Below are 22348 nucleotides of genomic sequence, written 5' to 3' on the forward strand. Positions count from 1 at the left end.
CAACAGAGCATGTTAGTTAACTTTTGATTTTTTTTAAATCTAATGGTATCTTGTTTTAACTTTAATTTGAAATTTGTTATTAATTGAAGATCATAACATGTATATCTAAGAGATATTTATATTTCTTTTTTTGTGCAACTGCTTTTTCATACCTTTTCCCATTTTCCGACTGGTTTTTCTTATTGAATTCTGGGAGCTCTTTATATAAAGGAAACAAGCTCTTTTCTGAGATAAATGTGGCAAGTCTTTTCCAGTTCAATATTTTTCATTTGGTTTTCTTAGCTTTTTTTTTAACCATGCAAAAATGTTGACCCTTTCCTTGCAGTCAAATTTTGGAATTTTTATATGGCCTTTGGATTTTGAGTCATACTGAAAAAAACCTTTCTCTCCTTCAGATTTGTAATAAAATTCTTCCATGTTTACTTCTCAAATTTGTATGTTTTTCTTTTCTTTTAAACATAATATATTTACAACTTTAATTCATCTGGAATTTATTTTTTTCTAGTTAGTGAGATAAAGAGCCATCTTTATATTTTCCAATGTTTCTTAGTTGTCCCAAAAGCAACTATTGAATGTTCAGTGAATAATTTCCCTACTGATATTTTATCTTTATTATATACCAATTATTATATGTATTTAGTTTTATTTTTAGATCATACTCTGTTCAGATGATTTATCTGTCTGTTCATGTACACCAGATTCTGTTAATTGTAGTGGTTTCATAGTGTTTTTATTATCTGGTAGGACTATTCTCTTTCATTTTTAAATAAATTCTCCTGGATATTTTTGTTTATTTTACCATTTGAACTTTAAAATCAATTTTCTAGTTCTTAAATTCTTCTGGATATTTTCATTGATATAATGTTTATAGATTAAATATGACATCTTTATGATATTGAACCTCTGTCAAGTCCAATATGTCTTTTGTATTGTAGCATTGTTATAGACATTCTCTGAGGCTTCCATTTGATTATCATTTATATTTCTATAAAATTAGTTCTTCCCAGATCACCTACTTGTATGAAGTATGTATGACGTCTGGCTAACACAGTGGTCCAGCCTAGCAGGAAGATTTCTAATGATGCAGGGTTGGATTTATGAGCTACTTTATCCTCTACTTCTTCCTCACTAAAAGATGTCAGTAACTGCCACATTTCAGGGTCTGCTTTACCCTATGCCAACTGCTTCCTGCAAAGATGTCTGGGCTGTGTGTTTCTCTTCCTCTTTCATTTTCACTTCCAGTTTATCCATGGTGATAAATGAGGTACCTGTTTCCCATTGTTCCAAACAAGGGAAGGTTGGCTTTCATTTCAGAGAGCAGCATACTGCAGTTTTATTTGAGATGTGCAACCAGTGGTGACCTCTCTTCCTGGGTCCACTTTTTACTCCCATGCATTTAACCACCCTTCTTCACATGTTATGTTTGGCATTCTAGGTGTCTCCTGATATTGCTGGGGATTGAGTTTACAAATCTGTTTCTGGTCACCTTATTATTTGGGATGACCCTGAGAGATGAAGACAGGGCCACTTTCAGGCACATCTTTAAATTCTAAGTTCCTGAAATGAATTTTGAATGAAAAAAAAAACCCAGAAGTTATATTACTGAATAATTAATGTAATCCTGTCTTTTGAAGCCATAAGCCTTTTCAGTGGCAACACAGTTCTCTGTAGTGAAACCACCCAGAATGTGGATGGAGGGTAGGAGGTGGGTGTGGTAAAAGCCTGACAGCATTCTGTCCATGCATGTATGGCACAGAGTGTCCACAGGCTGGGCAAGTATGGCCACACTGTTCTCTCTGCATCTGACTGTTGATAGCAAGTACTTAATCAATCATTATTAACACTGTGGAAATCTTAATAGAGTATGCTAACTATTGTTAACTAATAAATAAAGCCCATGTTTAGCCTGAGTAGATTTTTCTTGTCTAAAAAAAAAAAGTGGGTAAGAAAGTCTCACCATTTATTGCAGGAAATTTTAATCTACCAGACCCAAGTAAGAAAGCTTCTGTCATTGAATCAAAAGTTTATGTAATCATAAAATGAGCTATTTTTCTCACTTGCATTGAACAGTGAACCTTAAAATGGTAATGATGAAATGTCAGGTGATTAATGAAAGGTTAGTTATAGTATTCAAATGATTTTAACATCTTTAAGGTATTTTATGCACTTATTGCAGATGTTATCCTTTTTTCCCAATAGGTCTTTTAAACATGTATCTAGCCTGAAGGGAATCAAGGTTGGTATTAAGTATTTTTTAAATATCACCAAATGATAAATGTTTCTGTTTACTTAGTTTATTTTGGCTTTTCACAGGGAATTATTTTGTTTATCCCTTAGACATTTCATAGATAAATGTTTTAAGCTTTTATTCTGTAAGTTTCAAGTGCATTTGGAAAATACTTTGTATAAAGTGTTCTTTTCTAGTTTTTGAACATTTTCATCAAGTATATAATACTTTATACAAATTATGCTGATTTTTCTCACTTTATCAGTTTCCAGCCAAAAATCTAACTGCCCTGCAATCCTGTATTTTGTTGTGTGTTTGTTTTTCTCTCCTCAAAAGTGTTATTTCATACCTTCCCTTCACCCACCCCCATGTAACCCACGCTGTCTTGTCATCCACCCTTCCCTCATACATTGAAAAAATAAAAGCTGTTAGACAGGATTTTCCTTATTACCTTCCCCAAAAGCATCAGCCACGTAATTCACACCAATATCCCTGCCTTCCTTACTCTAATTTAATCATAAATTTCTGTTTACTTGGCACATTATCCTGTTGAATCCAATGCCCACATTTCTTTTTTGGATTCACCCTTTTCACTTTCTCAAGGTCCCTCCCCTGCAGAATCACTGTTTCCGTGGCTCATTCACCATCATACATAAGCATGTTCTGCTAGTTCCTATATTAAAAGAAAATAAAAACCTTCCTTGAAGCCACATCCTGCTGTATGTACTACTTCATTTTTCTCTTGCATTTTTCACACAGCAAAACTCATTGAAAAAAATTCCCCGTAGTTTCTACTTTCTCACATCACATCCGTCTCAACCCACACATGTTGGAATGACACTTCTCATACTGAGGCCATTGGGGACAGGCTCCAGAACTAAAGGTTACTTTGACTCCTATTAATTTGACCTCTCAGGGTACCCAATGTGATTGCCCGCTCCCTTCCTGCAACCCTCATGACTGCTGGTTCCATTCCTGGTCTCGATGTAATGTTTAAAATGTGGGGATGTCTGGAGCTGGTTCTGGCCCTCTTTCCTGTCTGTCGACCCTCATCTCCTCAGTGATTTTATCCAGACATCTCCCAGGTGATATTGCTGGCCTTGACCCCTTACCCAGACTGCAGTTCACATGGACACTGCCCATGTGATGTCTCTCCATTTGGAGATTCAATAAGCAGTTCAGGGTCTGCAGGGCCAGACAGTCCTCAAGGACCCCATGCATTTCTCCTCGCCTTAACTGTCTCACTAAGTCCACCTTCTCTCACCCAGCTGTTCAAGCCTCAAATCTAGGAATGAGCTGTGTTTCTTTTTTCCCACCCTCCATATCACCTGCTCTCTACTCTGCCTTCAAAACACACCCTGTATTTTTATCTAACTCCCTTTTTCACTCATGCTACTTTCATCCGCTCTGCTGTCACCCCTCTCCTGGATTCCTGCAGGAATGCCTTTATCCTTCATTGTCCCTTTAAGGTCTTTTCTTAGGTAGCAAGCAGTAACCTTTGAGCTGAAAACAGATAATGTCAATCCCGTGATTCATCACTTAATGGCTTTCCTTCACAGCTTCATACCAAATGATCTATAATTAGCTATTTCTCTTACTCTCATTGAACAATGAACACTTAAAAGGATAATGATGTAGGGTCTCCCAGAACTTCTTGACCCTGACCTTTCACGGTTGGCTTGCTTATTTATTTATTTATTCATTCGGTCATTCATTCATTCATTTATTTATTTAGTATTGTTAATGTACAATTACTTGAACAACATTGTGGTTACTAGACTCTCCCTATTATCAAGTCTCCCCAACATATCCCATTACAGTCACTGTCCATCAGCATAGTAAGATGCTATAGAATCATTACTTATCTTCTCTATATATACTTGGTTGACTCTTTTAAAAATTTTTTCTCTAAATTAGGCCACAGATTTCTAGCTGCTTCTCACTGGTTTTATTCTCAGATTGGCACAAATCATAATCTGATCATTTTCTTGGTTTTTTTTTAGTTTATTTTTTGTCTTTTTCCACTAAAACGTGAGCTCTTGAGAGCAGAAAAATTACACTATTTCAATTATTTTTTAATTATTAAAAATTCCTTCATATGACTTTTTGAAAGATGATATGGGTGGAGATGGGTGAAATAAGTGAAGAGGAAAAGCGAAAAAAATAAATAACAATAAATAGATTAAGCAGTTCAACTGAAAGAAAAAATGATGGTTGTCAGTTCACTATTCTTATAACAAGACTGGAAATTTTTCTAATATAGTTGGCAAAGCTAGGACTTTTCAAAAATAGCCCTTCATTTGCAACATTAAATGAAAGACTTTCAGCAATACAATTTCAACATACAGATATTTATTAAGCAAAGCTGACATTTTTTTATGCTTTTTTGGCCTTTCCTGTAGATTGTAGACAGCCAAAAGTCCTCAGAAGACTCTGGTTCCAGAAAAGATTCATCCTCAGAAGTTTTCAGTGATGCTGCCAAGGAAGGGTGGCTCCATTTCCGGCCACTTGTCACCGATAAGGGCAAGGTAGTGTGTTTCCCAGCTAATGGGGGTGTAAGAAGTGTGGACCCTGAACAATAAAGTCTGTATACCTAACATGGCAAAATATCCAGAATAAAGAGTGGAAAACACTTAAAATATCTTTCCCTACACAATGAAAAAATTATTTCAAAAAATTCTAATCACTGATTTATTTATTATACTTAGTTTCATCCTGTGTATCAACTACATGTGGAATAATACATTGTCTTATATTTTGGCAATATAAAAGGGAAATCAAAGTATAAGAAGAGAGTCAGGTGTTCTTATTAAATAGTTGTCAGCCATAGATTATCCCAGAGCAGTCCTTTAACGAGTAGCAATTATCCATTTTAATAATTTTAAAAATTGTATTTAACTTCTCCCAGTTTATTCTTTTAAACTGCCTTTATAATTTCCTTGTTTCACTTTATTTTGCAAATAGTGAGTTGTATAAATGAATATGACAATATCAATATATGCTTTATTAAGTATATTCCAATACAAGGAAAACTTCATCATAAAATTCCCTATAATATTTAGGCAGTTTAATTATAAGAAAATCTTAATACTGTCCAAGAGTTTAAAGTTTTTAAGGAAACCCTGAATGTGGCTGTGGTGGCCATTGCTGGGCCATCTGAAGCTCACTGGTTTTGTCGCTTCTCATTACTTGTGTGTATTGCTCTGGGATTGCCTTGTGCCATGTTTGTCATTTGCACAATGTAAGACTTGTCTTAAACCTCATGTTCACTCAAAAGATTGTTTTGACTGTTTTTTTTTTCCCACATTTGCTATTCCCTTAGCATTTTTTATGTATTTTGGTACACTTGGCTGTCTTAGTTACTTTCTTCATTTTATTTTCCCAACCAAATTAAAGTTGGGATTTCACTCTCATTCATTCTGATATGAAGACATTCCCTAACTTGGTTTATGCTCCACAATTTTTATCCTTCCTCTCCTAACAGATATTTAATCTACATAAATCAGACACCTGCTATATTTGGTATCCATTCATGCCTGTTAAAATTGTTGCTTAATGTGTCATTAAGATTGAGCCAAGTATTAAGTATTTTTTAATGGTTTCATGTTTTCTAGCGAGTTGGTGGAAGTATTCGACCCTGGAAGCAGATGTATGTGGTACTTCGTGGCCATTCACTTTACCTGTACAAAGATAAAAGAGAACAAACAACTCCATCCGAAGAAGAACAACCCATTAGTGTTAATGCTTGCTTAATAGACATCTCTTACAGTGAGACCAAGAGGAAAAATGTGTTTCGACTCACCACGTCAGACTGTGAATGCCTATTTCAGGCTGAAGACAGAGACGATATGTTAGCGTGGATCAAGGCCATCCAGGAGAGCAGCACCCTAAATGAAGAGGTGTGTGTCCAAAGTGATGTTGACAAAGCCAGATGCTTCCACCTTTTTCTTAAGAAGACTGAAAGAAACTGATATATCTGTTTTTTTTTTTATTATGCTATTTATACTGAAAAATAGTTGACCCAAAGGAAAACTCAAATGTACCTATTTTATATTATTGTCATTTATTGGAAAATCACCTGGAAAAATATATCATTTATATATTCTGCCTACCTTCTCAGAAACAGTGAACAGATCAGGAGACCCAGATGCCTAGCCCTTGTCATTAACTTTTTGACTAAATAATTTCTTTTCTGTTTCCATATCTCAAAAACAGGATCACTGCGGTGCTTAAGTTACAATGAAAGCACTTACCAAAACAAATTATTATGTAAATGGAGATACTGATAGCATGATTTTTCTTAATGGAATTATACAGGGAAGAATATGATACAGCCTATTGTAATACAATAATTGGTTCCTAAGAAAACTCTCATTATCAGAAATCATGTCATAAGCTAGTTTTTCTTTTTAATAAGGAATAATATTTGAAGACGAGTGTTTCTGGCTCACAACCATCAAGATATTTTTATAGCAGGAATTTCAGTACCGAAGTGTACATACGGTAAACCATATAGAGCAAATTCAGCAGTGATTAAGTGTAGCTTATGCTTAAGAGTAGCTTTTTCCATATCATTTGTACAGTTTTCTTACACATTGTTCTTTCCCATTGTTATGACCAAAAATAAAAGCACAGCATTCTTTTCTTTTATTCCCAGAATGGGGAACAGTGAGGCTCCTGTAAGGTTATGTAAAATATGTTCTCTAATTTAGGCATTTCCATTATATTCAATTCAAATTATGAAACTGTAGGCCACAGGAAAAATTCCTGTGCTTTATTTAATCTGGTAGTTTATACTCTATCTTGTTTGTGGTTAAAAATTAATACCAGGTCTGTATCAATATATTTGTTCTACAACTGCCATTATAAAGAAAGCATCAGACCTGAATTTTTGCAAAATAAACAGGAAAAATAAGAACTTAGGTATAGATTTCCACTTGAAGTAATAGTTCAAAGTAGTTACTATTCAATAAATACCTGCTGTGTGCTGGACATTCTATTAAGAGGTGGTGTCCTTGTTAAAATTCCTTCAGATGACTTCACCTGTGAAACACACACAGGGCTGTTGTAAGCATAAATGAAATACTGCTTTTGAAGCATTTTGAATGCACAGGACCTGGTAAGTAATGAACACTTACTGTTGGTCATTACCATCATCACCATCTAATGTTAAGACACAGGTATTATTCCCAGTCTTACAGATAAGGAAATAATAATTTACTGAGCATGTACCATATGGCAGACACTCTTTTCAGCATTTTACATGAATTATCTTAGCCACCAAAGGAATGTTATTATAATCACCATTTACACACAAGGAAACGGTGCCAAAAAGAGGCTAAGTAATTTTCTTGAGGTCACATGACTGATAAATGTTAGGCCTAGGACTTAAACCCAGGCAATCTTACTCTAGGTCTTAACCATTTGATCTCTCAGCTGGTAAGAAGAGTCAGTTCAAATTCGAGATTGTTTGACTCCATAGCTTGTTCTCTTTATAAATTGCATTGTTCATCAAAATCAAAGTGAGACCAAAAAATAAATTTGAGGACACATGTCAATATATAATGGAATCAATAGAAAACAATAGTAATCTCTTTATGGTAAACTCTGAATTTACCATATAGCATAACAGTTAACTTGTTGAGGATAAAAAAAAACAGTTTTGAGCTTTTCTTTTCTAATAATCTAACTGTGACTGCCACCTTAATACTAATTGACCTTTAATCTCACTGTTCCTACAAATTAATCATTAACATAAACTGGCAGTATTTTCAATCTTTTATCCAATGGTGTTATTTTGAAATGCTAATCATTCTTTCTGGTATTAGTGAGAGAGAAAACTGACCCTCTGATTCCCAGTCATTTATTAAAAGTCAAAGTCTGAGCACTTGCTACCTGCTGGTGCTCTTCCAGGGATGGCAGGGCACAGAAAGTAAACAGACAACTCTTTTGGCAATGGGGAAGCCACATGGAACATTTGTCACCTAGAGATGCTGAATAGAGGCTTAAAAAACTCCATGAGAGTAAATTAGTGTCTGTATTAAATAAGCAATGTAGTACAATACAGAGCCTCAGGCAGAGTAGGGATCCTTATGTATGTTTAGAATTGACTTTTTAATTTTACCTTCTGTCTATTCTGTAGGACACTGGAGTCACTAACAGGGACTTAATTAGTCGAAGAATAAAAGAATATAACAGTCTGATGAGGTGAGAATCCCACCAGGCCTGCAAGTTAATTGGGATGTAAAATACATACTTGTTAAGAAATGCTCATTTCTTTCACCAGCAGAGCAGAGCAGTTGCCAAAAACACCTCGCCAGACTCTTAGCATCCGGCAGACTTTGCTTGGTGCTAAATCAGAGCCAAAGACTCAAAGTCCACACTCTCCAAAGGACGAGTCAGCAAGGAGACTTCTCAGTACAGGTACTGATATCCGCATTCCTGCGCACATTTAACCGTAACGGCACTTCAAACTGGGGCTTTACAGTTACTTGCTGGCTTTTCTGTCCTACTTCTGCTGACGTTGGCCCAGTGTGAGCTAGCTCGCAGATCACTGTGGGCATGACCCAGGTTAACAGGGCTTATCCCTTTAGAATAAGGAACAAGACACCAGCTCTTGTAATAAAGAGAAAGTGAAGGAAAACACAACACATACAATCTACATAAACTCACTACAAATCGATTAATTCAGAGGCTCTGGGCACTGTCAATTTGAGACAAAACTGTTATGTTTCTTTTTGCTAAAACCTTATTGTGAGTATGTTGCTTTGATGGTGCAGATTGTGAAAGAGTAAAGAGTAATTGATTCCCAGTAAATTACACAGCAGATTAGAAGTATGGCTATGCTAGGAAGAGAATATACTACAATATTTTTGCTAAATATGGAGTATATCATTTATAGGTACAGGACTGATTTATAGAAATGTTGTTAAGGGATTTTTGAAGTCATGGCTTAAGCATTCGTTTCCATTTTCTTCCTTGTGTCTTTCTATTTCGGATCACAATCAAAAGTTGATACCAGTCCCCCAAAAGACAAAGGCACGTGGAGAAAAGGCATTCCAAGTATTATGAGAAAGACATTTGAAAAAAAGCCCACTGCTACTGGAACATTTGGTGTCAGACTGGATGATTGCCCACCAGCTCATACAAATCGGGTAGGAGACACCAGCCAGCCGGCTTTCCCAAAATCACTAATTCAGTTGTAGTCATAATAGGACCTGACTACACAGCTGTTCAGAGAACTGAGTATCTGTCCATCTATTGAGTATTTACCTCTTGATGCAAACCTTAGCTTCCCTAAACATTTCTGATATTAAAGGGTGTGCGGAATAGTTTTATCTATAATACTGATTTAATGTGTCATTTGAGATAGAATAATTATTCAGCTATTAGGATGTATCTGAAATGGTCAGAATTCACTTTTAAATCATGTGTGTTTCTGCTTTTAGCATCTTAAAATAAGGATGAAAACAAGGACCTGATTAAGAAAGTAGAATGTAAATGTGCATATGCGCATGCACATTTCCAACACCCACTTTCAGATTTATGAGTCCATTGAATTCTCTCCACCTCTTCTGTTTTTGACTTTATTCCCTTTTATTCAATTGAGTGCTTCCCACATTCTCTTTACTTACTCTTGTTTCTCCTTTAGACTGTTAACTCCCTGTGGACCCTTCTCTTTCTGTCTTGACCTATTCATTTTCTTCCCCCTCTCAAATATCTCATGCTGGTTTTACCTATTCCCGGTTCTGCAAGATCTCTAGATTCTTTGCTTTCTCTATATCGGATAACAGTAATTTGTGTATTTCCTTTCGGATGAAAAGGGCCTTTTAGCCATGATATACATCTACTAGTTAAAAGTAAACATTTGTACTGTGTTAAATTAAATATTTATTTCTTGTTTTGCAGTATATTCCATTAATAGTTGACATATGTTGCAAATTAGTTGAAGAAAGAGGTCTTGAATATACAGGTATTTATAGAGTTCCTGGAAATAATGCAGCCATCTCAAGTATGCAAGAAGAACTCAACAAGGGAATGGCTGATATTGATATTCAAGATGATGTAAGTTTGTTTATTTCTGTTTGCACAACTGATGTGTTTTTTATTTCTTTGATGGTGTTGACTACAAAAGTACTGTGTATTTTACACCTAGAAATGGAGAGATTTGAATGTGATAAGCAGTTTACTAAAGTCCTTCTTCAGAAAACTCCCTGAACCTCTCTTCACAAATGGTGAGTTCACTCCTATAAAAGATACCAGATGAAACATTTAAAAATTACATTGTTGGAAAACCATAGAATATTAAATGGAACGAGGAGAAAATACTTTTGTCTAAGAAAACAGGACATTTTATTTAGTTCTTATTAATATATAAAGTATAATTTATAGCTATTCTTTGTCATTTGGATTTTTTTACTCCTAACAAATTCAATGAAAAATAGAGTTTATAAAAAAAGTGTTTAGGTTCATCGAAATAGGTACTATTTTGTTTTGATCTATGTTTGCAGTCAAGTTAAAAACATCCTGTTATTCTCAAAAGTCTACAGATGTAACAAGGTTAAATGAGTAAAAAACAATCCAACTATTTGACTTATGTAAGATACTAACTATACTAGATGTTGCGGTTAGGGGACAGAGTATACAAATATGGGATGTACCCTGAGAGAACCCACATTTCAGGGAATTTTCTTGTGTTTGAGGCTTAGAGGATCATGAAAAACTACAGTAATTTTAGAGACATATTTTAAAGGCTGTTTGGGGTTTCCCCTAATTTTTTTTTAATTGGTTTGAAATTGAGCCATAAAGGAAAACTAGATTATAACTCACCTAAGCAACTTAAGGTAAATTTGTTCTATTGTTCTTGTTGTTTTCAGATAAATATGCCGACTTTATTGAAGCCAATCGTAAAGAAGATCCTCTAGATCGTCTGAAAACATTAAAAAGACTAGTAGGTATTATTTTATATTTTTGGAGGTACAGCTAAAATTCAGCTTTTAAATCCATCATGAAAATAATATGTTTCAGATTCACGATTTGCCTGAACATCATTATGAAACACTCAAGTTTCTTTCGGCTCATCTGAAGACAGTGGCGGAAAATTCAGAAAAAAATAAGGTATGTAAAACACATGAAGAGATGTACTTTCAATGGCTTTGGTTGAAAGAATATGCTTTATTACTTCATTACAGGTAGTAAAAAACAGGGTTATCATTCCACAAAAGCTCTAAAACACATCTTATTAGCTAACCAACCCTCTAAAGATCACTAAGTAGGATATCCCAAAATATTAATTGTCACCATTTTTGAAAGGCAAATTTTAAAATAAATTTCCTTTTATATTTATCTAGCAAGAAAAATGAAAGAGTGAGAAATTTCATTTCTATTATTTTTCAACTGTATATCAATATTTTGAATAGGCAACGTGTGCACGATACAGTAGTCAAAATCCGCCAAGTGGTATACAGTGAAAAATAACAATTTCCTGTTTTGTTTAGTTTAAGCAGGTAAGACCTTTTTTTTGGTTTTAACAGCCCCACATTACCTTTATCAAACATACCAAAATTTGTTATTCCTTTATAGTATTATCTAATACTTGGTTCTTGTGCAATTTTTCCTGACTGATTTGAATCAATGTCTTTTTGTAGCTGTTTTAACTCAGAATCTAAACAAGGTCCACACACTGTGTTTGGTTGATCTTTATAGTCTTCAACTTTCAACATTTTCATCAGTGATTGGTGATGACAGCCTAAATCCATTCTATCTGTGGAGGTTGCAAAATGTAATTTTTTTGACTAAATATTTTCTGACTTAAAATTCTCACAAGAGTCATTTTGGTTTCTGAAAAAGAAGGAAAAAGAATAATACAAGGCCATGAATACTGCTGTCACTCTCTTCTCTTAGAGGTGATGCCTGCTTAAAGTAGAGGAAAATGTATCTACCCAGGTTGGTTTAGCAGCTCTGCATGTTCTGGAAAACAGTTGCTCACCACTGTAGTTGAGGCTGGATTATGAGAACAGTGTCCACCCCTATGCCTGCATGTTGAGAAGTTGACAAGCAGTGTTATAGTTTCCTTCAGTAGTGACAGATCTATAAAAAAAGATTAAAAAAAAAAGAAAAGGAGAGAGAGAGAGGGAAAGAAAAAAAGAAAAGAAGGCCTCTGTCAATCTGTTGTACTGTTTCCAGAAGTTCCTAGAGTAGGATCCAAAAAGTTCTCAATATAGTTAAAGCTGAAATATTTTCTAATTATTTCAGCATTTCCCAAGTATATTACATTATTCACCAGCTTTTCTGGATATTAGGAGGAGTTGCTGGAAAAATAATCTTTGATGGTCTACTTAGTTAAGAAAGTACTTAAACCAAATTTAACGAGTTTCTTATTGCAGAATTTTTTAGAATCTTTAATATATTAACTAACATTATGAATCTTGAAGAAGTGGCTAAGGCATTTGATTTCCCAGACTTATTTGACTGTACTTTATGGAATATCTTTCAAAAAATACAGAATTTGTTTTAAGTAATTAGTGAATAAATAAACTGTGAACTACTATTATCTTATTAGTTTTATGTAAGAGCCAGCTGAAACTGCATACCTACATATTAAATATCACAGCTTACACACTAATCATGCATGTTTTCATTAGTCTAAAAATTTAAGTGAAATGAGAGTAGATAAAAATCTAGTAAAAATTTTAATTAAGATCTTTGAGATGGACTTTGTGTTACCATCACAGGTGTAGGAATAAGGTGACTACATCTTCTAGAGGGAGAACAGGAAACGTGCCTTGTATACCCACTTTAAGTAAATCCTTCCTGCAGCCATATTTTCTTTCCATTAAGTCAACTGTCTAGGAAATACTCACTTCAGTCACAATTTCTCCTTATATCTGTGCAGTAGACACAGTTTAAAAATGCAAACATTATGACAGTTAACATATTAGATGAAAAGCAGTAGCTTCAGAATGGGAGACCTATGAGTTTTCTACTCCATACCACACCTAAAAGCTGTGTGTGTACACATGGGTGTGTGCATATGCCTCTCACAAAAAAGTATAGTAGTTTGGTTGCTTAAACCAGTTTGACTTTTTGAGCTCAGTGAATTTTTTTACCTGCTGATGTGAGTCCTAAATTCAAAATATCACACCAGACACACCAGATATAACAAAGGAAAAACAAAAGATCTATCTTTGATAATCATATAATTAAACAAGGAATACAAAATATGGAAATGAATGTGCAAACATATGCATGTATATTGAGGCATTCAGGTCAGTACAAAAATAAGCAAAGAACTTTGGAATTTCTGGCTGAAGTTAAAATTGGTCAAAAAAGAAAATTTCCAGACATTAGGTTTTACATATTAGTGATTTTGATTAGAGCAAATTTGGGAAAATTTTTCTTTAAGTACTTTTTCCATATTCAATTCTTTTGTGAGCTTTTTTTCTCAATTTTAATATTTTTTTCAGTTAATCCAGCTCTTGTAATACTAATTTTGAACCAATCAATCACTTTCAATCAGACACTTCCTGGGAAAAATTAATACCAATCAAGCGTTATATGTTGTCATTAAAACAGTAAAAAGAAGTTATGCAGAAATGAGCTTATGAAAATTCTACCTAGGAAGCATTGTTTTTTTTAACCCATGTCAGTCAACTGTTCTTTGAATTTTTTTTCATCAAAAGAACCTCTCAAGAATAAAATGTGAAACACGCAGTGGGAATGTAAACCTGCTTTTGTAAGAAAAATTCTGATATTTTTCAGTATCATCTTTGTTTCAGATGGAACCACGAAACCTGGCAATAGTTTTTGGTCCAACTCTTGTGAGGACGTCTGAGGATAACATGACCCACATGGTCACTCACATGCCAGACCAGTACAAGATCGTAGAGACACTGATCCAGCACGTAAGTTCAGGCTTCATCTAACCAAGAAAATCCTCTCTCTTTAGCAGCTGGTATTTGGTAGGACAGAATTTGGTTGTAATTTCTTTTTTTTCCTAAGAAAAGTACCTTTTTTTCTATACCATCCTTCAAAACACGGATATATTTATGGGGTTAATTTCTCTTCTCACCCTTTTTATTTTAAATTTTAGCATGACTGGTTTTTCACAGAAGAAGGTGCCGAAGAGCCTCTTGTAAGTATCATCCACAAGCATTTGTACTGTTATTTTCATGTGGGACACAGACCCTGATGCTACCACAATGTCAACTTCCTGCTTTGTATGCTATTGTCCGCTTTGCACCCCGGAAGCAGGTCTATAGCTCCTCAGTTTCTGATCTGATGAAAATAAAGTATGATGCTCATTTTGCGGTTAATTATATGTAAACAGTGTAAAAGATAAAGCACATGTGCTCTACTCAGTAAATGTGTCTTTTACTAAATGTTGTTTGAATTTTAAAGAAAGTATTTTTGAAGAGATGATGAAGAGATCTTTGTTTATTAACCATAGACAACAGTGCAGGAGGAAAACACAGTAGACTCCCAGCCTGTGCCAAACATAGATCACTTACTCACCAACATTGGAAGGACAGGAGTCTCCCCTGGAGATGTATCAGGTAACTTGCCCGGGCAGTATCGGTCACTAGGTTAAAAGCTAAATTCTTATAATGTGAAAGAGCAAATCAGTCATAAGTAACAATTCACTATGACTTTTTCCTTTTCTTCTTTTTGTTTTCCTTTCTACTAATAAAAAACTTAATCTTCCTTTTCTGACTGATCTCAGTTATCTTCCAGTGACTATAATGCCATTGGCAGTGCATGGAGTTGTAATGCTTGTCAGAATGGAAATATGAGGGAAATGAGCATGCAAACCACTGTTTTGTTCTTTTTTTTTCTTTTTTTTAATTCACAGTTTCCATGTAATAGTCATCACAAGGTAAAACAGATCCATGCTACTGAAAATGTGGTTGCTGTGATGGCAGAAAGAATGATCTAGATTGTACTTAGTTCTGGTTCTTGAGCTAGATGTTCTGTTTCAAAGCAGCAAGTTTAATATGTTGAATGGCTAACGGGCACCATTTTCATAAATACAGTAAATGACTTGTCACTATAGATGTCATAGTAAAAGTCAATCTCTGACCTTTTCTTCTGTTTTCTCTTGCCACCCTAATGTTTGGTTAACTATTAGTTCTTCCAGGCTTATGTGATGAAAATTTTCTCTTGCCAAACTGTTGCACTAATCCAGCATGTTGAAATGTTCTCCCTTTGTCTTTAGTTCTTGTTTTAGTCCTAAAGGGTTTTTTCAGCTCTCACTGACACAGGCAAATCTATACTGATGTTGAACAGGCGAAGTGGGAGGAGTCTATCACACGGTAATGTCGCTAGTGGATTCTGTGGTGTCCCTGATGGACAGCTGGAACTGTAGGAAGAAGGGTTGCTGTCCACACTGTAGCTGCCTTGTCTGCAGAAGCCCCCGATTCTTGTAAATGCAAACAGAGTTGATCTGTGGTGTACATTTTCTCATAAGATTATTGTAAACAGATCAATACTACTTTCTTAAAAGTTTTTCTGCTGTTTCTTGTTATTTCTGAAGCAGACCGTGAGGAGAAATAGCATGGTATGGTCTACCAGTTCTTAAAGTCATAAAGCATTTAGCCATGTGTTAAAAGGGGCGTGGCACGGGGCTCAGCTCATTAATTTTGGAAATCAATTTCCCTAAAGTTAAAAGATAAAATTTCAAAATTGGTATTATTCTGAATTGTGCTAGCCCCTTCCTACCCTCTTTGTAATTGTATAATCTGAGTTTTTGCCAGACAGTAAAATTATGGTCTTCATTTTTCCATTTCCATAATAGCATTTGTTAATAGATAATTACAAAACTGGTAGCAGTTTAACCAAACCAGTAAAAGGATCCCTGACTGCACAGATACGAAGCCGGGGTCTAAAGCACAAAGATCAGCATTATTTACTATAAAATCAAAATGACCTGGAAGCAGGGTGATCCTAATGCATCCGTACGCATACAGTCTCTGCTTATAAAATTTAAAATTGACAGTCTGACAAAAATCAACTTGAAATACACCAAGTGTGAGTGTCTCAATTTGTAGCTAGGGCAGCCAACAATCTCAGAAGTTCTACATTGTGTATCACTTTCAGATACAGGATGTGGTACATAGTACAAATTCTTTAAAAGGTTTTCAAGCTTCTTTATTGCTAGATGTGATATTTAGAAATTAAACAAATACTTAGTATTTCTGTTTTTGCTTAGTACAGGGCTCCTTTGCCATTCCTATCATTAAGCTGATTCTGCCTACAATTCACAGCATACTTTCATGGCGGTGGCTTTCTGTGGTGCAGCTTGCATCTTTGTGAGCTCTGACTACCCACTGTGTTCTATCGTTTTGAGTTTTGCTTTCCCATTTTGTTCTGTGCCTGTCTTTTCTGTAAGTTTTGCACTGTATGTTGGCAGCAGTAAAGACTGACAAATACTGACCATCTTTTTTTAACTCCCCACAGACTCAGCTACTAGTGACTCAACAAAATCTAAGGTAAATTTGTTTCATACAATTTTGAAGCATTTTAAGGGGAATTGCCTTTTGGCTCATTGTTAGAATTCATATAAAAATGCAGCCCTGTTTGTGGTGACCCAGCAAAGTCTTATAAAGGGAAATGTTCTTAAAATAAAATATGGTAGAAGAATACTTGATCGTGTGTTGGAATGTTGGATTTCTTTCAACGTCGGTGTAGTTTAGCACAATACAAAGACCTAGACTTTGCTCTCATTCTTAAATGTGGAATTTTTCTAATGTCTACAGAAGTAGAGAGGATAGTAAAATGAGCCCTCATGCCCCCATCATCTGTCCTCAGCAATTAACACATGGCCAAGTTCATTTCATCTGCCCTTTACCTGCTTTCCTCCTCCCAGAACTATTTTGAAGCAAACCCCAAGCATCACATTCCTTGTACTCATCTGTAAATATTTCCATAATAATATAGATTTTGTTACTACTATACTTTTTATGAAAATGTTCTTGCATTCTTTCCAGCAAAAGCACTTAGTTTTCATCATATTTTTTATATAATTTGTGTTCCCTTGACACCACCACCAAATTACACAACTTTTTGAGTTGTTTTTAGAAAATACTTATAGTTCTGAGAAAGTTTTTTATTATTGATTCAGTTTGTTTAAACTTTGTTCTGTTGAGGTCATTGCAACTAGAATTATCCATAAATCTCTTAAAGCATTGTTCTTTTTAGAAATGAGACATGAATTTTATACCTCATGTTTAAATATCATAATGAAATTGTGTGATTAAATTATAATTCTTGCAGAATCTTTGTAAAAATAATCATATCATATTATCCACTCTCACTTATGTTGTGATTCTTACTGTTTTTTTGCCGCAACTTTTTATTTGGAAAATTTTTAGGCCTACGGAAAAGTTACCTGGGATAATAGCACTTAAACCTGTTTGCCAGAGATTCATCAGTTAGTAAACTTTGATCTATATGATTTTTTTCTGGATCACGTGAGAGTTGCTTATAGACATGGTGACACTTTTCCCCTAAATCTCCCATCATGTACCTCCTGAGAACAATGGCATTCTCATATGCAATCCCAGTGTAATTATCATGCTCAGGTAGTTAACATGAGGTCAACACACTATTAGTTCTTATGTACCGTTTTAACATAAATTTTCCCAGTTGTCCCAGTGATGTTTGTTTTTATTTTCCTATACAAGATGCAATCAAGGATCAGTCCTTGCATTTTATTTCCATGTCTCTTTAGAGTTCTTTAATCTAAAACAGTTTCCTGTCTTTTTTTACCAGAAGATAAGATTTTAAATGTCAGACCTGTTTGAAATTCCCTCCTTCCTTCTTACTGGATGCATATTTCCTAACCTGTCGTTGTAGCAGTCTCTTCATTGTAATTACAGTGGTGTTTGTACCAGGCCTATATAGAACAGATATCCAAATGGTACAACTTGTTTTTAACAACTTTTCAATTGTAAGATAAGTAAAGTCATTTGCTCTAACTTGTATACAATCATAGAATTTTAAGGGGAACCCTAGGAAATCTTAAAGCTAATATCTAATTCCTTCTCATTAAAATAAACAATGAAATTGAGATGTTTAAAAGTGAATTCTCTGCCCAGTGTCATACACAGCCCATCAGATGAGGAGTGCCAGGTCACCTAATTCAGAACCCAGACACATATATATATCATACATTATATCATACATTATCTCCTACAGTTGTAAACAGGTGTCAAAAGTGAATAACCACTAGAAATGTACTGGGTAATTATATAATCCTTCCTACTATAAAAACAAAGTTCTACTAATCTGTGATTTCATTTTGATGGATCCTTCTTAATACAGCCACCTAAATCCTTCCTTTATTTTTTAAGACTTGAGCATAGTAGTTTTAGCTTGTCTTTAAGGTTTTTATGACAGCAGAGAAATATACTTTCTGCTTCTGTTACTCAGTCTTCTTCCTGCCTGCTTGCTTGTCTTAAATGGTAAGACAACAAGTGTTTATTGACCCCTGCCACAACCATTTACTTAGCATTTTGAAACAATTAATTAAATCGTTGTCATCAAGAACCTGTTACACATAGCTAGCAAGGCCAGTAGCCTGCCCTACAGCTTTACCAATCACGGTGCTCTACAGGTTTCTATGATAAGGATGGAAGATCTTTAATCAATCTTAACATTATTTGAATTTTCTGATCTTTGTTGTTGCCTTGAGATAAATGAAGATGTTGCCAACCGATTTTCCTAGGGCCAAGTCTTTGAAGATACAGCCTGGCTGAACTCATGGAAGACCAGAGTTCTGTTATCTTAATGAGCTTAACTGATGTAACATATGTATCATATGGTGTCTGTAATTAGAAATCTCTAGTCAGGCATAAAATTTTAGTAACCTTTGTCAGAATGTATATTCAACTGTGTTGGTAGAGTCACTTAAACCTATTTTCCCTAAGGAAGAATCTGAAGGCTGTCCAAGCATTGCAGAAGCAGGAAAAGTCAGTAGATACAGGGAAAGTCACAGGAACAGGAAAGGTAGATGGCACTAAGCACAGAATATTTCCCTGGGAGACAGATGGACATAAACTGACTTGCTGCATAAATTGCACCTGGCAAGAAATGAGACTAGTTAAATATAGATAAAAATTTATCTTAGGTACAAGTTAAAAGGAGTTATAAAAAACTACACTGCCAGTGTTCCTAGAGCTTCAGTAAAGTTAATTCAGGAAGGAATATTTGGGGAAAAACCTTTTCAGCAGATGAACTCAGTATAAGTTCTAATGTTCAAAGTCTTGTTTTCTCTGATTGTCTCTCAGGGTTCTTGGGGATCTGGAAAAGATCAGTATAGCAGGGAACTGCTTGTATCCTCCATCTTTGCAGCTGCTAGCCGCAAGAGGAAAAAGCCAAAAGAAAAAGCGCAGCCTAGCAGCTCAGAAGATGAACTGGACAGTGTATTTTTCAAGAAAGAAAATGCAGAGCAGTGTCCCAATGATATTAAAGAGTCCAAAAAAGAGAGTGAGACACAAGGCAGAAAACAGAGGGTCATCATCTCCAAAGAAAATAATGCTAAAAAAGACACCAGCACAACAAAAGATGAGACGATGTCGCTCCTAAGAGAGAGCGAGCCCCCCGAGGATCCCTCAGCCCCACACGGTTCGAAGCACGACAAGTCACCCACCGCGAGCTGTCGCTTCACGGCCCTGAAAGAGAGCCCTAAGCCCGGCGTGGCGCAGAAGGCCTCCCACCTTGAGGAGACGCGCTCTGACTCTGGCACTTGGCTTGTCAGCACTTCCTCCCAACCTTCTCTGGCAAGGTTTTCCAAGAAATCCAGCAGCCCCGAAACCAGGCCCGCCGAGTTTCCGGCCCGCGCCGATCCCCCAGCCGCGAGCCCACCTGGCCCAGACGCCAGCCGCCTGAGCCCCGAGGTGCGGTCGGTCACGGAAAGCAGGGGGGACGAGGCCGACGACGAGCGGAGCGAGCTGGTCAGTGAAGGGCGGCCCGTGGAAACGGACAGTGAGAGCGACTTCCCGGTGTTCCCCGCAGCCGCGGCCTCGGAGAGGCCCTTCCGAGGGAAGCTCCAAGAGGTCGCGGGCAAGACGGGCCGGAGGAACTCGGAGGGAAGCGACCTGAGCTGCACCGAGGGGAGTTTGACCCCGAGCTCTGACAGCCGCCGGCAGTTCTTCAGTTCGCACAAGCTCATTGAGTGTGACACGCTGTCCAGGAAGAAATCGGGGAGATTCAAGTCAGACAGCGGAAGTCTGGGCGAGGCCAAAATCGAGAAAGAAACACCCGCAGTAACTAAAGTGTTTGATGTGATGAAAAAAGGAAAATCAACAGGGAGTTTACTGACACCAAACAGAGGTGAGTCCGAAAAACAGGAACCCACTTGGAAAACGAAAATAGCAGATCGGTTAAAACTGAGAACCAGAGCACCAGTAGATGACATGTTTGGGGTAGGCCACCAAAAGGCAAGTGCTGAGACCACCAAGAGGAAAAACATCAAACGCAGACACACGCTGGGAGGCCACAGGGATGCGACTGAAATCAGTGTTCTGAACTTCTGGAAAGCGCAGGAGCAGAGTGGAGAGAGAGAATCGGAACTTTCCGCTGTGCATCGGCTAAAGCCCAAATGCTCGGCCCAGGACCTCTCCATCTCAGACTGGCTCGCCAGGGAGCGCTTGCGCACCAGCGCGTCGGACCTCAGCCGCCGCGAGTCGGGAGACCCGCCACCGGACAGCACCTGCACCTTAGAAGTCGCCGCGAGAGACGCGCCTGTGGCTCCGCAGTCCGAGGCAGGCGGCCCTCCCAGTTCCTTGGCTTCAGGCACCAGGCCCCTTCTTTCCTTGCCACCACACACAGCCACCTGACCAGATAAATGGAGGCAGCTTCCAGAACATGAGCCAGATGCTAGTGCTGCAGCCAAGGCCCAACCTTATACACTGTCTGAAACCGCAGGCAGGAAGGCACAGTTTCATCCCTGTCTGTCTTTAAACTGGTGGGATGCCCACCAGAGCAAATAAAAAGCTACTGTTACATGGTCCAGTAACTGTAAATATTTTCTTCTACCAGAATTGTTATTATGCAGCCTTCATTTGGGCTGGTTTCATCATTTTGCACTGTGAAATAACTTTACAGTGCATTACTACAGCCAGAAGAACATATATATATATATGAAGAGCATATATATATGTATATATATATGTATATTTAAAAATATATTGAATAGTTGTATACAAATGGATAAGGTATTTGTTGCAACTTACTACATAGTGTATACCCAAGATTACTGATGAAAATGGCTGGCATTAGTATGCGGCAAATTTGTTCTTTTGGTTCCATCACTAACAAAAGTGCCTCATCATAAAAATACATTTGGTTTTAGGGTGCCATATTGTTAAAGTTAGATTACTTACATCGAATAAATGAATGTGTTTTATTGGTAACAAGTTTCATTACATTTACCAGTTGTAACACAGGTGGATACACAACTTCCATTCGTTAGTCATTCCAGGTGGATCTCTGAGTTTTATATTCAAACTTTTAATACAGTTTTTGAGTTTTGTGTGACTTGAATTTTTAATCTTCTGTAAAATACGTAACTTAAATGAACATATTATATGTGTATCTTTTCTTCAGATACCAAATTTGATATAAATGTTGTAACATAGGTGTGTAGATAGTGACCTGGATGGAACTGGCTTCTTTATCGAGAATATAATTCTGCATGAGGACTTAACGAATCCAAACCTGTGTCATGCCTGTGTGCATACCCAATTAAACACTGGAAATAAAAATTGTTTTGGTGAACTTTGCATGGATTGAAACTTATTCTAGTGTATGTTTAAAATTCATCCATTTATAACTGCCTTAATTGCCCTGACTTTAAAAAATATATTCTATGTCTCCTCTTTGCTGTGGCTGCAAGGGTCTCTTATAAATGTTTTCATTTTCCTAGGCTTGCTTCTATACACAGATAATATTTAATTTTTCTAGCTAAGATAATATATGTTTTTCCTTTCTTGGAGATAATGAGTGAAAGAACATGCACTTGGGAGTCAAAATAACTATATACTTCCTAGCTATGTAAACTTGGACAAACTCTTTAGCTTCTCTGAATTTATTCCCGTGTATAAACAGCAACAATAATAATAT

The 22348-nt window shown here is 36.4% G+C and overlaps 1 protein-coding gene across 1 annotated transcript in view; it reads left to right on the top strand.

Annotated features, from left to right (window-relative positions):
* Positions 1–22003, top strand: part of ARHGAP21 (Rho GTPase activating protein 21) — a 133699-nt gene extending 111696 nt beyond the window's left edge. The window contains 17 exon segments of the mRNA XM_073229076.1: positions 2200–2236; positions 4630–4755; positions 5842–6126; positions 8370–8434; positions 8514–8650; positions 9239–9381; positions 10136–10291; positions 10383–10461; positions 11104–11177; positions 11255–11344; positions 14005–14130; positions 14319–14360; positions 14676–14781; positions 16682–16713; positions 19513–21048; positions 21050–21095; positions 21098–22003. Coding sequence (XP_073085177.1) covers positions 2200–2236; positions 4630–4755; positions 5842–6126; positions 8370–8434; positions 8514–8650; positions 9239–9381; positions 10136–10291; positions 10383–10461; positions 11104–11177; positions 11255–11344; positions 14005–14130; positions 14319–14360; positions 14676–14781; positions 16682–16713; positions 19513–21048; positions 21050–21095; positions 21098–21216 — 3199 coding nt within the window. The 3' untranslated portion in view covers positions 21217–22003.
* Positions 22004–22348: the final 345 nt, after the last annotated feature.

Source organism: Manis javanica, chromosome 2, assembly GCF_040802235.1.
Source record: "Manis javanica isolate MJ-LG chromosome 2, MJ_LKY, whole genome shotgun sequence".
Lineage (NCBI taxonomy): Eukaryota > Metazoa > Chordata > Mammalia > Pholidota > Manidae > Manis > Manis javanica.